We start from the raw sequence: 13,983 nt of genomic DNA, 5'->3' as shown, positions 1-13,983 counted from the left end.
CAACATCTTGTGCACTAATGTGGTCTGTCTCCTGCATGAACCTTCAACACCTTGTGCACTAATATGGTCTGTCTCCTGCATGAACCTTCAACACCTTGTGCACTAATATGGTCTGTCTCCTGCATGAACCTTCAACACCTTGTGCACTAATATGGTCTGTCTCCTGCATGAACCTTCAACACCTTGTGCACTAATATGGTCTGTCTCCTGCATGAACCTTCAACACCTTGTGCACTAATATGGTCTGTCTCCTGCATGAACCTTCAACACCTTGTGCACTAATATGGTCTGTCTCCTGCATGAACCTTCAACACCTTGTGCACTAATATGGTCTGTCTCCTGCATGAACCTTCAACATCTTGTGCACTAATGTGATCTGTCTCCTGCATGAACCTTCAACACCTTGTGCACTAATGTGGTCTGTCTCCTGCATGAACCTTCAACACCTTGTGCACTAATATGGTCTGTCTCCTGCATGAACCTTCAACATCTTGTGCACTAATGTGGTCTGTCTCCTGCATGAACCTTCAACATCTTGTGCACTAATGTGGTCTGTCTCCTGCATGAACCTTCAACATCTTGTGCACTAATGTGGTCTGTCTCCTGTATGAACCTTCAACACCTTGTGCACTAATATGGTCTGTCTCCTGCATGAACCTTCAACATCTTGTGCACTAATGTGGTCTGTCTCCTGCATGAACCTTCAACACCTTGTGCACTAATGTGGTCTGTCTCCTGCATGAACCTTCAACACCTTGTGCACTAATGTGGTCTGTCTCCTGCATGAACCTTCAACATCTTGTGCACTAATATGGTCTGTCTCCTGCATGAACCTTCAACACCTTGTGCACTAATGTGGTCTGTCTCCTGCATGAACCTTCAACACCTTGTGCACTAATGTGGTCTGTCTCCTGCATGAACCTTCAACACCTTGTGCACTAATATGGTCTGTCTCCTGCATGAACCTTCAACACCTTGTGCACTAATATGGTCTGTCTCCTGCATGAACCTTCAACACCTTGTGCACTAATGTGGTCTGTCTCCTGCATGAACCTTCAACACCTTGTGCACTAATGTGGTCTGTCTCCTGCATGAACCTTCAACACCTTGTGCACTAATGTGGTCTGTCTCCTGCATGAACCTTCAACACCTTGTGCACTAATGTGGTCTGTCTCCTGCATGAACCTTCAACACCTTGTGCACTAATATGGTCTGTCTCCTGCATGAACCTTCAACATCTTGTGCACTAATGTGGTCTGTCTCCTGCATGAACCTTCAACATCTTGTGCACTAATGTGGTCTGTCTCCTGCATGAACCTTCAACATCTTGTGCACTAATGTGGTCTGTCTCCTGTATGAACCTTCAACACCTTGTGCACTAATATGGTCTGTCTCCTGCATGAACCTTCAACATCTTGTGCACTAATGTGGTCTGTCTCCTGCATGAACCTTCAACACCTTGTGCACTAATGTGGTCTGTCTCCTGCATGAACCTTCAACACCTTGTGCACTAATGTGGTCTGTCTCCTGCATGAACCTTCAACATCTTGTGCACTAATATGGTCTGTCTCCTGCATGAACCTTCAACACCTTGTGCACTAATGTGGTCTGTCTCCTGCATGAACCTTCAACACCTTGTGCACTAATGTGGTCTGTCTCCTGCATGAACCTTCAACACCTTGTGCACTAATGTGGTCTGTCTCCTGCATGAACCTTCAACACCTTGTGCACTAATGTGGTCTGTCTCCTGCATGAACCTTCAACACCTTGTGCACTAATGTGGTCTGTCTCCTGCATGAACCTTCAACACCTTGTGCACTAATGTGGTCTATCTCTTGCATGAACTTTCATGTGTCTACTTAAATGTGAACTATCTGAAAACAACCTGAGACACACTGAGCACTGATATGGTTTCTCCCCAGTATGAGCTCTCATGTGGTTATCAAGATACGTTTTCCTTGAAAATGTCTTGGGACAAATTGAGCACTGATGAGGTTTTTCTCCTGAATGAACTCTTAAGTGTCTTCTTAAATGTGAGCTTTCTGCAAAGAACATTAGACACTCTGAACACTGATATGGTTTCTCTCCTGTGTGAACCTTTATGTGTTTTATTAAATCTGCTTTTCTTGAACAGGCCTTTTGACACTCTGAACATCTATACTGTTTCTCTCCAGTATGAATTTTCAAATGATTTCTTAGTGCAGTTCTTTGTTTAAAGACCATTAAACATTCTAGACACCTAAATGGTCTCTCTCCTGTATGTATTCTTAAGTGACATTTTAGAGATGATTTTCTTAAAAAGGCTTTATGACACTCAGAACACTTAAATGGTTTTACTCCTGAGTGAACTTTCAAGTGGTTGTTTAGATGTGTTTTTGTTAAAAAGGTCTTTGAACATTCTAAACACTGATATGGTTTCTCAGTTTTATGACTTTCCAAGTGCTTTATTAAATGATAATTTTGAGAAAAGGACTTTAGACACTCAGAACACTCAAATGGTTTCTCTCCTGCATGACTTTTCAAGTGGAAATTTAGGTTTGATTTTTTGAGATAGGTTTTCACACACTGCGAACATTTATATGGTTTCACCCCTGTATGAATATATAAGTGGGTGTTCAGTTTTGATTTGCAAGAAAAGGCCTTAACACACACTGAACACTGATATGGTTCCTCTCCTGTATGAATTTTCAAGTGGGTGTTCAGTTGTACTCTTTTTGAAAAGGCATTCGGACACTCTGAACACCGATATGGCTTCTCTATTTTATGAACTCTTAAGTGTTTTTTTAAACTGGAACATGATGAATAGGCCTTTAGACATTCTGCACACTTGTATGGTTTCTCTCCTGTATGAACTCTAAAGTGATTTTTTAGAGTATATTTTTTGGAAAAAGCTTTTAGACATTCTGAACACTGATATGGCTTCTCTATTGTTGGAACCTTAGGGTGAGTTGTTGGGTGTGATTTTTCCAAAAGGTTTTTAATGCAATCTTCATTTAGCTTTGTCTCTTTGTGAACTTCCATACTCATTTTATGTATTTATTAATAATTTCTAAAACAATCAGGTTCATTCAGAGCTGCACAGATGATGTCAAGGCGATAACAGGAGAAAAACACCAGGAGTAAGACACAGAACCAAATCATTAATTTGTTTGTAAAAAGCAAACTTTGAAAAAAACATAAGAAGGAAGGGGCACTCTTGCAAGCCTACTGATCCATGCTAGGCAGGTCCAATTCACACCCACCCACACCCACTCATGTATTTGTCTAACCTATTTTAGAGAAATTACAAAGAATGACAAAGAGAACATTGGTCAATCTGAGATGCACAAGATGCTTGACCTAAAATTCCCAGATATTTACACAAGAACACACCTTGGATGCTGCACACTTAAACCCTCCAAATAGTTAAGGGAAGTAGTATCTGGAGTCAGTTTCAAGAATATACAACAGGACCAGATGAGATAGCATCATGGGTGTCACAAGAGTGCACAAACTAAGGTATCCTCTGGAAAAATCTTCATGATTCCAGGAAGGTAAACTGGCTGATGTTTAGAAAATTATATACAATGTAGCAATACATATAAAAAATGGGAGAGAGGATTCCTTGAACATACATTAGACCAAGACTGCAATATGCATTGCTAGAATGGTACTAAACCAAAAAGAGCCCACGGATGTGGTATCACTGGCTAATATGAGGAAAAAAAAGACAAGATAACTACAAATAAGACTAGGAAAAAACACAAAAGAATTGGTATGGATGATTTTTTTTAATAATCAAGAGAAAGAGGCAATACCTATAATGTAGGGAAGAAAAGAAATTCTCTCAAGGGCAGTTAAACTAGTGAATAACTACACAAAGACATAGTGCTACAACACCTGGAAATATTAAAAAAATAATATAAAATACCCAAGACAGGACACCATGAGCTTAGCACTGTGCCATTATCTATAAATACTTAAAAACCCAAAAGTAAGCTTCAATACAATAAATTTCATAATTTATTCTTCATAAATGAGATTCCAAGAGAAACTTTTGTTTTTCTTTTTGGGTCACCCTGCCTTGGTGGGATATGGCCGGTCTGTTGAAAGAAAAGAAGAAACGAGATTCCACAAGTCAACTTTCATAGATGACACATTTTAATGTACTGCAGTCAGCCAAAGCTTTTAAATATATAACAATGACATGCTTTCTCATACACAAGCTCTCAAGTGTCCATTAGTAAGAGTTTTACTTAGTTTTACACACATAACACTAATATGGTTCCCCTGTACAATAATATGGCTTTAACAAAAGTGACACATTACCGAAATGTTTAATAAATGTATGATTTAGTTTAAGTTCTGCTGTCAAACTTGCAGGTTGGAGCAGAAGGTTAATGTGGCTTTTATCTTGTCTGGTCAGTCTTCTGTGAAGACTAACTTGCTGGTAGTTTATGTGTGATGCTTCTGGTAAACTACTGGAATACTATCTCCAGATGTGACAGCTGGTAGAACACGTGAGACAAGCATTAGACTTTCTCCAGACGTAAATTTAGTTTACATTCCGCCAGCTCCAAAACAAGATCTAGGAGGCAAGAAAATTATAAATGCATTTATTGGAACATGTTAGTGATCCAAAAATATTAACAAAATATTTTAATATAACCATTTTATTACACATCTAGCAAATTTTAACATTAACTTGTGTGATAATATTGCTCAACAGTATTTCAAGATGTGAAGTGGCTACTTTCTACAGAGGCTGTAGAAAGTAGACTTGTAGTAGGTGAAGTGGATACTTACACTTAACTTGTAGTACTTCCAACTGTCTAGCACACTTTGTGCCCCCATTTTATCAAACTAAATTTCAGCAACCCAACTGACACTTACATGAACTTTAATATCATCTCAGAGTATGATGATCTGCAAGACAAAAGAACAAGGGATTAACAGGGTTGCAAGTGAACCTCTTAGTATGACCCATTGCTCAACATTTGTTGAAAATACACTCATAGTTTATTTATTTATTTGCAAGTAGTACACTGAGATTATGTATTTACAATAAGGGGTTGCAGTGCAAAGAGAGCCTCTATTATGACTAGGCATTATGGGCCGACTTAATTTAATGGCTTACTGACTACTTAACACTAAAGAAATTTATCATAGTTGTACAATAGCTCTATTAATTATAAATGACTATAATTTATATAAACAAAGGATATATTCATATTTTCAAAGATGCTTTTTATGAAACATGGTTCAATTATATTCCTGCCAACAATGGACAATAGGTTCAAAAGTAAATATTGAAATTATACTGTGGGGATATAACACTGTGATTTGAAAAAAACACTGATCTCTGGCTGAAGGAGACTCGAACCTACGAACCTTGGAACAAGGTACGCAGTGCTTTACCAATCTACCCACACTGGACCAATACCTTGGAGTCCAGCTTGTGCTAGACTTTGATCCAAGGCAGCCAGCTTTCAGGGAGAAGACTTACAGCTTTTCATATCATCCCCTGCATGCATCAGCCTTACTAGAGATATTAACAATGCAAGGAATTCGCAAGAGCAGGCGAAATATACACAAACACTGATCTCTGACTGAAGTATTTCAAAGTATGAGAATGCTACAATTTGGTGTAGGGCAATACTGTTTTTGGTAGGTATTTATACTACTGTATGTGGTAATTAGTGTATGAACTTGGTCATCTAATCTTGTAGTTTTAAGATTTAGGTAACTGAGAGATTCATTGGTAATGTTAAATATTGCCAAGCATAGCTTTACAGATGTGACTAAGCCACACCTGAACACAGACAACATAATATAAAACTAAACGAATCTTAATAATGAAAATGAAAATAAAATGTTGAATTTTATTTATGTAATAATATTTATACATCTTTCCTGTCTTTATCTCTCTATCTCTACTCTCTCTCTCTCTCTCACTTTGCATACATCAACAAAACAAGAGATCCAAATTATATAAAGAAGGAAGAGTTGTTTGGTTTGGTATTACCATCTGTGGGGAGTATGTAAGGTTTGCACATAGGTATGAATGTGGCCTGGTGGCTAAAGCTCCCGCTTCACACACGGAGGGCCCGGGTTCGATTCCCGGCGGGTGGAAACATTTTGACACATTTCCTTACACCTGTTGTCCTGTTCACCTAGCAGCAAATAGGTACCTGGGTGTTAGTCGACTGGTGTGGGCCGCATCCTGGGGGACAAGATTGAGGACCCTAATGGAAATAAGTTAGACAGTCCTCGATGACGCACTGACTATCTTGGGTTATCCTGGGTGGCTAACCTTCCGGGGATAAAAATCCCAAGGAAATCTTATCTTATCTTATCCTCTCTCTCTCTCTCTCTCCTATGGCTCCTTCTCCCCTTCTCTCTCTCTACCTAACTCAACCTCTCTCTCTACCTCTCTCTCTACCTCTCTCTACCTCTCTCTCTACCTCTCTCTCTCTACCCCCCTCTCTCTCTCTTTCTCTCTCTCTCTCTCTCTCTCTCTCTCTCTCTCTCTCTCTCTCTCTCTCTCTCTCTCTCTCTCTCTCTCTCTCTCTCTCTCTCTCCCCCTCTCTCTCTCTACCCCCTCTCTCTCTCTCTACCCTCCTCTCTCTCTCTACCCTCCTTTCTCTCTCTACCTCTTTCTCTCTTATGCCTTTTCTTAGCATGTCTCTATGAAAGATACAAGGAAAACTGTAAGCAAACAACCTCTGATGTGATATGTTCTGGGACATCACACCCTTGACACCTCCCTGAATGAGGGAGGCAGTGAGTGAGGGAGGCAGTGAGTGAGGGAGGCAGTGAATAAGGGAGGTAGTGAATGAGGGAGGCAGCAAATGAGGGAGGCAGTGAATGAGGGAGGCAGTGAGGGAGGCAGTGAATAAGGGAGGTAGTGAATGAGGGAGGTAGTGAATGAGGGAGGTAGTGAATGAGGGGAGGGAGTGAATGAGGAGAGGCAGTGAATGAGGGGAGGCAGTGAATGAGGGGAGGCAGTGAATGAGGGGAGGCAGTGAATGAGGGGAGACAGTGAATGAGGGGAGGCAGTGAATGAGGGAGGCAGTGAATGAGGGAGGCAGTGAATGAGGGAGGCAGTGAGTGAGGGAGGCAGTGAATAAGGGAGGTACTGAATGAGGGAGGTAGTGAATGAGGGGAGTGAATGAGGAGAGGCAGTGAATGAGGGAGGCAGTGAATGAGGGAGGCAGTGAATGAGGGGAGGCAGTGAATGAGGGGAGGCAGTAAATGAGGGGAGGCAGTGAATGAGGGAGGCAGTGAATGAGGGACGCAGTGAATGAGGAAGGCAGTGAATGAGGGGAGGCAGTGAATGAGGGAGGCAGTGAATGAGGGGAGGCAGTGAATGAGGGGAGGCAGTGAATAAGGGAGGCAGTAAATGAGGGGAGGCAGTGAATGAGGGGAGGCAGTGAGTGAAGGAGGCAATGAATAAGGGAGTAGTGAATGAGGGAGGCAGCGAATGAGGAAGGCAGTGAATGAGTGAGGCAGTGAGTGAGGGAGGCAGTGAATAAGAGAGGTACTGAATGAGAGAGGTAGTGAATGAGGGGAGGGAGTGAATGTGGAGAGGCAGTGAATGAGGGAGGCAGTGAATGAGGAAGGCAGTGAATGAGGGGAGGCAGTGAATGAGGGGGAGGCAGTGAATGAGGGAGGCAGTGAATGAGGGGGAGGCAGTGAATGAGGGAGGCAGTGAATGAGGGAGGCAGTGAATGAGGGAGGCAGTGAATGAGGAAGGCAGTGAATGAGGGGAGGCAGTAAATGAGGGAGGCAGTGAATGAGGGAGGCAGTGAATGAGGGAGGCAGTGAATGAGGGGAGGCAGTAAATGAGGGGAGGCAGTGAATGAGGGGAGGCAGTGAAAGAGGGAGGCAGTGAATGAGGGAGGCAGTGAATGAGGGGAGGCAGTGAATGAGGGAGGCAGTGAATGAGGGGAGGCAGTGAATGAGGAAGGCAGTGAATGAGGGGAGGCAGTGAATGAGGGAAGCAGTGAATGAGGGAGGCAGTGAATGAGGGAGGCAGTGAATGAGGGAGGCAGTGAATGAGGGGAGGCAGTGAATGAGGGGAGGCAGTGAATGAGGGGAGGCAGTGAATGAGGAAGGCAGTGAATGAGGAAGGCAGTGAATGAGGAAGGCAGTGAATGAGGGGAGGCAGTGAATGGGGGGAGACAGTGAATGAGGAAGGCAGTGAATGAGGGAGGCAGTGAATGAGGGGAAGCAGTAAATGAGGGGAGGCAGTGAATGAGGGGAGGCAGTGAATGAGGGGAGGCAGTGAATGAGGGGAGGCAGTGAATGAGGGAGGCAGTGAATGAGGGGAGGCAGTAAATGAGGGAGGCAGCGAATGAGGGAGGCAGTGAATGAGGGGAGGAAGTGAATGAGGGAGGCAGTGAATAAGGCAGTGAATGAGGGAGGCAGTGAATGAGGGGAGGCAGTGAATGAGGAAGGCAGTGAATGAGGGAGGCAGTGAATGAGGGAGGCAGTGAATGAGGGGAGGCAGTGAGTGAGGGGAGGCAGTGAATGAGGGGAGGCAGTGAATGAGGGGAAGCAGTGAATGAGGGAGACAGTGAATGAGGGGAGGCAGTGAATGAGGGGAGGCAGTGAATGAGGGAAGGCAGTGAACGAGGGGAGGCAGTGAATGAGGGAGGCAGTGAATGAGGGAGGCAGTGAATGAGGGGAGGCAGTGAATGAGGGGAGGCAGTGAATGAGGGGAGGCAGTGAATGAGGGAGGCAGTGAATGTGGGAGGCAGTGAATGAGGGAGGCAGTGAATGAGGGGAGGCAGTGAATGAGGGGAGGCAGTGAATGAGGGGAGGCAGTGAATGAGGGGAGGCAGTGAATGAGGGAGGCAGTGAATGAGGGGAGGCAGTGAATGAGGGAGGCAGTGAATGAGGGGAGGCAGTGAATGAGGGGAGGCAGTGAATGAGGGGAGGCAGTGAATGAGGGTGGTGGTGGTTGGTGGTGGTGGTGGTGGTGGTGGTGGTGGTGGTGGGTGGTGGTGGTGGGTGGTGATGGTGGGTGGTGATGGTGGGTGGTGATGGTGGGTGGTGGGTGGTGGTGGTGGTAGTTGGTGGTGGTGGTTGTAGTTGGTGGTAGTGGTGGTAGTTAGTGGTAGTGGTAGGTGGTGGTAGCTGGTGGTAGTGGTGGTAGCTGGTGGTAGTGGTTGTAGCTGGTGGAATTGATGGTAGTTGGTGGAAGTGGTGGTAGTTGGTGGTGGTGGGGGTTGGTCGAGGTGTGGGTTGGTGGTAGTGTGGGTTGGTGATGTGGGATGGTGTTGGTGTGGGTTGGTGGTAGTGTGGTTTGGTGATGTGGGTTGGTGTTGGTGTGGGTTGGTGTTGGTGTGGGCAACTGGTGGTGGTGGTGGTTAGTGTTGTGGTATGGGTTGGTGGTGGTACAGATTGGTAGTGGTTATTGGTGGTGATGGTTGTTGTTGTTGTTGGTGGTTGGTGGTGGTGTGGGTGGTGGTGTGGGTGGGTGGTGGTGGTGGTTGGTGGTGGTGCAGGTTGATGGTGGTGGTGCAGGTTGGTAGTGGTTACTGGTGGTGATGGTTGCTGTTGTTATTGGTTGTGGTGGTTGGTGGTGGTGGTTGGTTGGTGGTAGTGGTGGTAGTTGGTGGTAGTGGTGGTAGTTGGTGGTAGTTGGTGGTGGTGTGGGTTGGTGGTGGTGGTGGTTGGTGGTGGTGTGGGTTGGTGGTAGTGGTGGTTGGTGGTGGTGGTATGGGTTGGTGGTGGTACAGGTTGGTAGTGGTTATTGGTTGTGATGGTTGTTGTTGGAGGTGGTTGGTGGTGGTGGTTGGTGGTGGTGAAGGTTGGTAGTGTTGGTGGTGGTGGTGCAGGTTGGTAGTGGTGGTGGTGGTGGTTGGTGGTGGTTGGTGGTGGTGGTGGTTGGTGGTGGTTGGTGGTGGTTATTGGTGGTTATGGTGGTTGTTGTTGTTGTTGTTGGTCGTGGTGGTGGGTGGTATTGGTGGTGGTTGGCGGTGGTAGGTGGTGGTGGTTGGCGGTGGTAGGTGGCAGTGGTAGGTGGTGGTGGTGAGTGGTGGTGGTGAGTGGTGGTGGTGAGTGCTGGTGGTGGGTGGTGGTGGTGAGTGCTGGTGGTGAGTGCTGGTGGTGAGTGCTGGTGGTGGTGGGTGGTTGTGGTGGTGGTGGTGAGTGCTGGTGGTGAGTGCTGGTGGTGAGTGGTGGTGGTGAGTGCTGGTGGTGGGTGGTGGTGGTGGTGAGTGGTGGTGGTGAGTGGTGGTGGTGAGTGGTGGTGGTGAGTGGTGGTGGTGGGTGGTGGTGGTGGTGGTGGTGGTGGTGGTGGTGGTGGTGGGTGGTGGTGGTGGTGGTTGGCAGTGGTGGTGGTGGTTGGTGGTGGTGGTTGGTGGTGGTGGTGCAGGTTGGTGGTGTTGGTGGTGGTGCAGGTTGGTGGTGGTGCAGGTTGGTGGTGGTACAGGTTGGTAGTGGTTACTGGTGGTAGTGGTGGTATGGGTTGGTGGTGGTTACTGATGGTGATGGTTGTTGTTGGTGGTGGTGGGTGGTGGTGTGGGTGGGTGGTGGTACAGGTTGGTAGTGGTTATTGGTGGTGATGGTTGTTGTTGGTGGTGGTGGTGTGGGTGGTTGGTGGTGGTTGGTGGTGGTTGGTGGTGGTTGGTGGTGGTGGTTGGTGGTGGTTGGTGGTGGTTGGTGGTGGTGGTTGGTGGTGGTTGGTGGTAGTGGTTGGTGGTGGTGGTGTTGCAGGTTGGTGGTGGTTTTGCAGGTTGGTAGTGGTTATTGGTGGTGACGAGGCTGCAACCAGCAACCCAGTGCCTCTTGAAATTTTATTAATATTATTTTTGCTTTACAGTCTTCTGGCAGGGCTGCATCTGCTCTTGTTGCCACCTCCCTAGTTAAGAACGATAATAAATTTGTTGAGTTAGGCATAAGAATTAACGACTCGGCGTCTACACTGCAAACTGAATTCTATGTCATCACTGAAGGCTCTTAACTCATATAATGACTCCAACAACATGCTCATTGGAGAAGCCAGGTATAGATACTCAAAAATTAGGGACAAAGGAATTAATGTACAGTTGCTATGGATCCCATCACACATTGGATTACTCCTTCATGATAAAGTTGATATGTTAGCCAAGAAGAGTATCGAGAAGGAGAATGTAGAATATAACTTTGGTATATCTGTGTCTAGCATTAGGAATAATATTAGGAGAGAAGTAAATAATGAAAATGATTGTTATAGGAATGCAGTTAAAAGCCTGAGTAGATCTATAACCCACTATGATAACATGAACGTAGATAAGTATGTTTATGGAGCAACTTGCAATGTGAACAGACTGACTGATGTTGTAGTGGCCAGGCTTAGGCTTGGTTACAAGTACTGACTGATGTTGTAGTGGCCATGCTTAGGCTTGGTTACAAGTACTGACTGATGTTGTAGTGGCCAGGCTTAGGCTTGGTTACAAGTACTGACTGATGTTGTAGTGGCCAGGCTTAGGCTTGGTTACAAGTACTTCTGGCAGTTTGGGAGACACACAGATGATGATCAAACTAAATGTAAATTATGTGATCAGGCATATGGTCACTCTCTTGAACACTATGTGCTTAATTGTCCACTTATTGAGGAATACAGAGACAAACAGTATAATAACCTATGTGACATGTCAAGATATCTTATTAATGAAAATAAGATACCAGATATACTAAGCAAATTTCCTAAATTTGCTTGTAACAGATTAAGTGAACTGTAGATATACAGATAAATAAAAACCATATGTACACCTGTTAACCCTTTTGGGGCCTAGTTCCTTGGCCTTTTGTGTATCCATATGCTCTTATGCTACTGTCCACAGGATGAATATGGGGTGCACAATAAACTAGCCACTTTGGTGGCAAAATCTAAAAAATATAAATCGTTACAGTTGATACGCAGATAAATAAAAATTCCCACAAAAGGTTAGCACTTTCCAGTGTTATGGATGCGTTGTAGCAAGTGTGTAATGTGTTGTAGCGAGTGTGTAATATGTTGTAGCAAGTGTGTAATGTGTTGTAGTGTGTAATGTGTTGTAGCAAGTGTGTAATGTGTTGTAGCAAGTGTGTAATGTGTGGTAGTGTGTCATGTGTTGTAGCGAGTCTGTAATGTGTGGTAGTGAGTGTGTAATGTGATGTAGCAAGTGTGTAATGTGTGGTAGTGTGTCATGTGTTGCAGCGAGTGTGTAATGTGGTGTAGCAAGTGTGTAATGTGTGGTAGTGAATGTGTAATGTGTTGTAGTGAGTGTGTAATGTGTTGTAGTGAGTGTGTAATGTGATGTAGCAAGTGTGCAATGTGTTGTAGTGAGTGTGTAATGTGTTTTAGCAAGTGTGTAATGCGTGGTAGTGTGTAATGTTATGTAGTGAGTGTGTAATGTGTTGTAGCAAGTGTGTCATTTGTTGTAGTGAGTGTGTAATGCGTGGTAATGTGATGTAGTGAGTATGTAATGTGTTGTAGCAAGTGTGTAATGTGTTGTAGCAAGTGTGTAATGTGTTGTAGCGAGTGTGTAATGTGTTTTAGCGAGTGTGTCATGTGTTGTAGCAAGTATATAATGTGTTGTAGTGAGTGAATGTGTCATGTCAATGGGATTCTGAACCAGGAATAAGTAGGTTTATTCAGGTATACACAAATACAGTTACATAGATTATCATACATAGCAGCATACGTATAAAGGAAATATTATCAGTATTGTGAGGTAATGATACAGAAAAGTAATGGTTTAGCAATAAAGTTGTACAAGAGTGGAAGGAAGTCCGAGGTAGCGTTGCTGTGGCGAGATCGTCTTCTAGTTTTAAAATATAGGTTGGAGGAGGCGTGTGTTGGACCCACCTAGGCCAGTAGGCCTACTGTTGTGTTCCTTCGTTCATGTGTTCTTTAGTGAACAAAGCAGAGAGGTGAACTCAAGTCACAGAGTTCATGATCAGGCACATTACTGCTGGATTCATGAGGAAGGGGAGCACTAAACACGCAGGGGGGGTCACAGCGCCTGGCTTGATTTAACGAACTGGAGCAACAGCATACATGAGCACCTATACATTGTAAATAAGGTTATTCAGGTATACACAAATATAGTTACATAGATTAACATACATAGCAGCATATGTGTAGAGAACCTGGGATAACCCAAAACAACTCAGACACTGACTTATTTCCAAATATATTTTTACGGTTTTTTGGCGCCATAATATACCACCTCTGATTTAAAATAAAAATGGTGGTGCCGTCACTCATTTCACTCACCAGTGGACGTGAGAGAACTCTTCTAATGTGATAATTAACTTAGGTAAATGATGATAAATACGATGGACCCCAATGGAAATAAGTCAGTGTGTCTGACTTTTTTGGGTTATCCCAGGTTCTCTACACATATGCTGCTATGTATGATAATTCTATGTAACTGTATTTGTGTATACCTGAATAAACTTACTTACTTACTTACTTACTTACTTACTTATGGCTTAAATCCTTAATCCTTAAGGCGGGTGTTGTTGTTGTTGGGGTTATAGGGCCACTAATAGCTGCCGCCGTATCGAACCCGGCTTCCCGGAGTATGAGGAAGATATTCGTATTACACAAAGCTGGACCGTGAAAAGTAAGTTTATTTAGGTACATGTGCACATGAATATTTACATAAATTATCATACATAGCAACATATGTGTAGATTACCTAGGATAACCCATTAGGCTCCTTGTAAAAGCTAAATAATATTGTGAACCTATTAGTGTGCAAAAGAAGAAAATTAAAAGTGAATACAGGAAAGAGTAAGGTTATGAGGATAACAAAAAGATTAGGTGATGAAAGATTGGATATCAGATTGGAGGGAGAGAGTATGGAGGAGGTGAATGTATTCAGACATTTGGGAGTGGACTTGTCAGCGGATGGGTCTATGAAAGATGAGGTGAATCATAGAATTGATGATGGGAAAAGTGTGAATGGTGCACTTAGGAGTCTGTGGAGACAAAGAACTTTGTCCTTGGAGGCAAAGAGGGGA

At 44.2% G+C, this 13,983-nt stretch overlaps 1 protein-coding gene across 4 annotated transcripts; it reads right to left on the bottom strand.

Annotated features, from left to right (window-relative positions):
- Window positions 1-1,711: 1,711 nt before the first annotated feature.
- On the bottom strand, window positions 1,712-13,570 carry LOC128697723 (zinc finger protein 84). Of its 4 annotated transcripts, none has more exons than XM_053789901.2 (4): window positions 13,443-13,559; window positions 4,786-4,905; window positions 4,309-4,567; window positions 1,712-4,082 (listed from the first exon to the last, which is right to left on the bottom strand). In XM_053789901.2, exon 4 carries the CDS (start codon window positions 3,025-3,027, stop codon window positions 1,819-1,821), a length of 1,209 nt encoding a protein of 402 aa, XP_053645876.1. In that variant the 5' UTR covers window positions 3,028-4,082; window positions 4,309-4,567; window positions 4,786-4,905; window positions 13,443-13,559; the 3' UTR covers window positions 1,712-1,818. The 4 variants fall into 4 exon arrangements, with proteins under 4 accessions (XP_053645876.1, XP_069945327.1, XP_053645791.1 ...); XM_070089226.1 differs by adding an exon at window positions 12,821-13,020 and having other exon boundaries at window positions 1,712-4,567; window positions 13,443-13,526; XM_053789816.2 differs by having other exon boundaries at window positions 1,712-4,567; window positions 13,439-13,570.
- Window positions 13,571-13,983: the final 413 nt, after the last annotated feature.

The sequence above is a fragment of the Cherax quadricarinatus genome, chromosome 2, assembly GCF_038502225.1.
Source record: "Cherax quadricarinatus isolate ZL_2023a chromosome 2, ASM3850222v1, whole genome shotgun sequence".
In the NCBI taxonomy this organism is placed as follows: Eukaryota; Metazoa; Arthropoda; class Malacostraca; order Decapoda; family Parastacidae; genus Cherax; species Cherax quadricarinatus.
This window is presented reverse-complemented; position numbering and strand designations above follow the sequence as displayed.

Bases quoted from the DNA above. Each gene is read 5' to 3' on its own strand.
- LOC128697723 (XM_053789816.2), bottom strand. From the start codon at position 3,027: ATGAGTATGGAAGTTCACAAAGAGACAAAGCTAAATGAAGATTGCATT.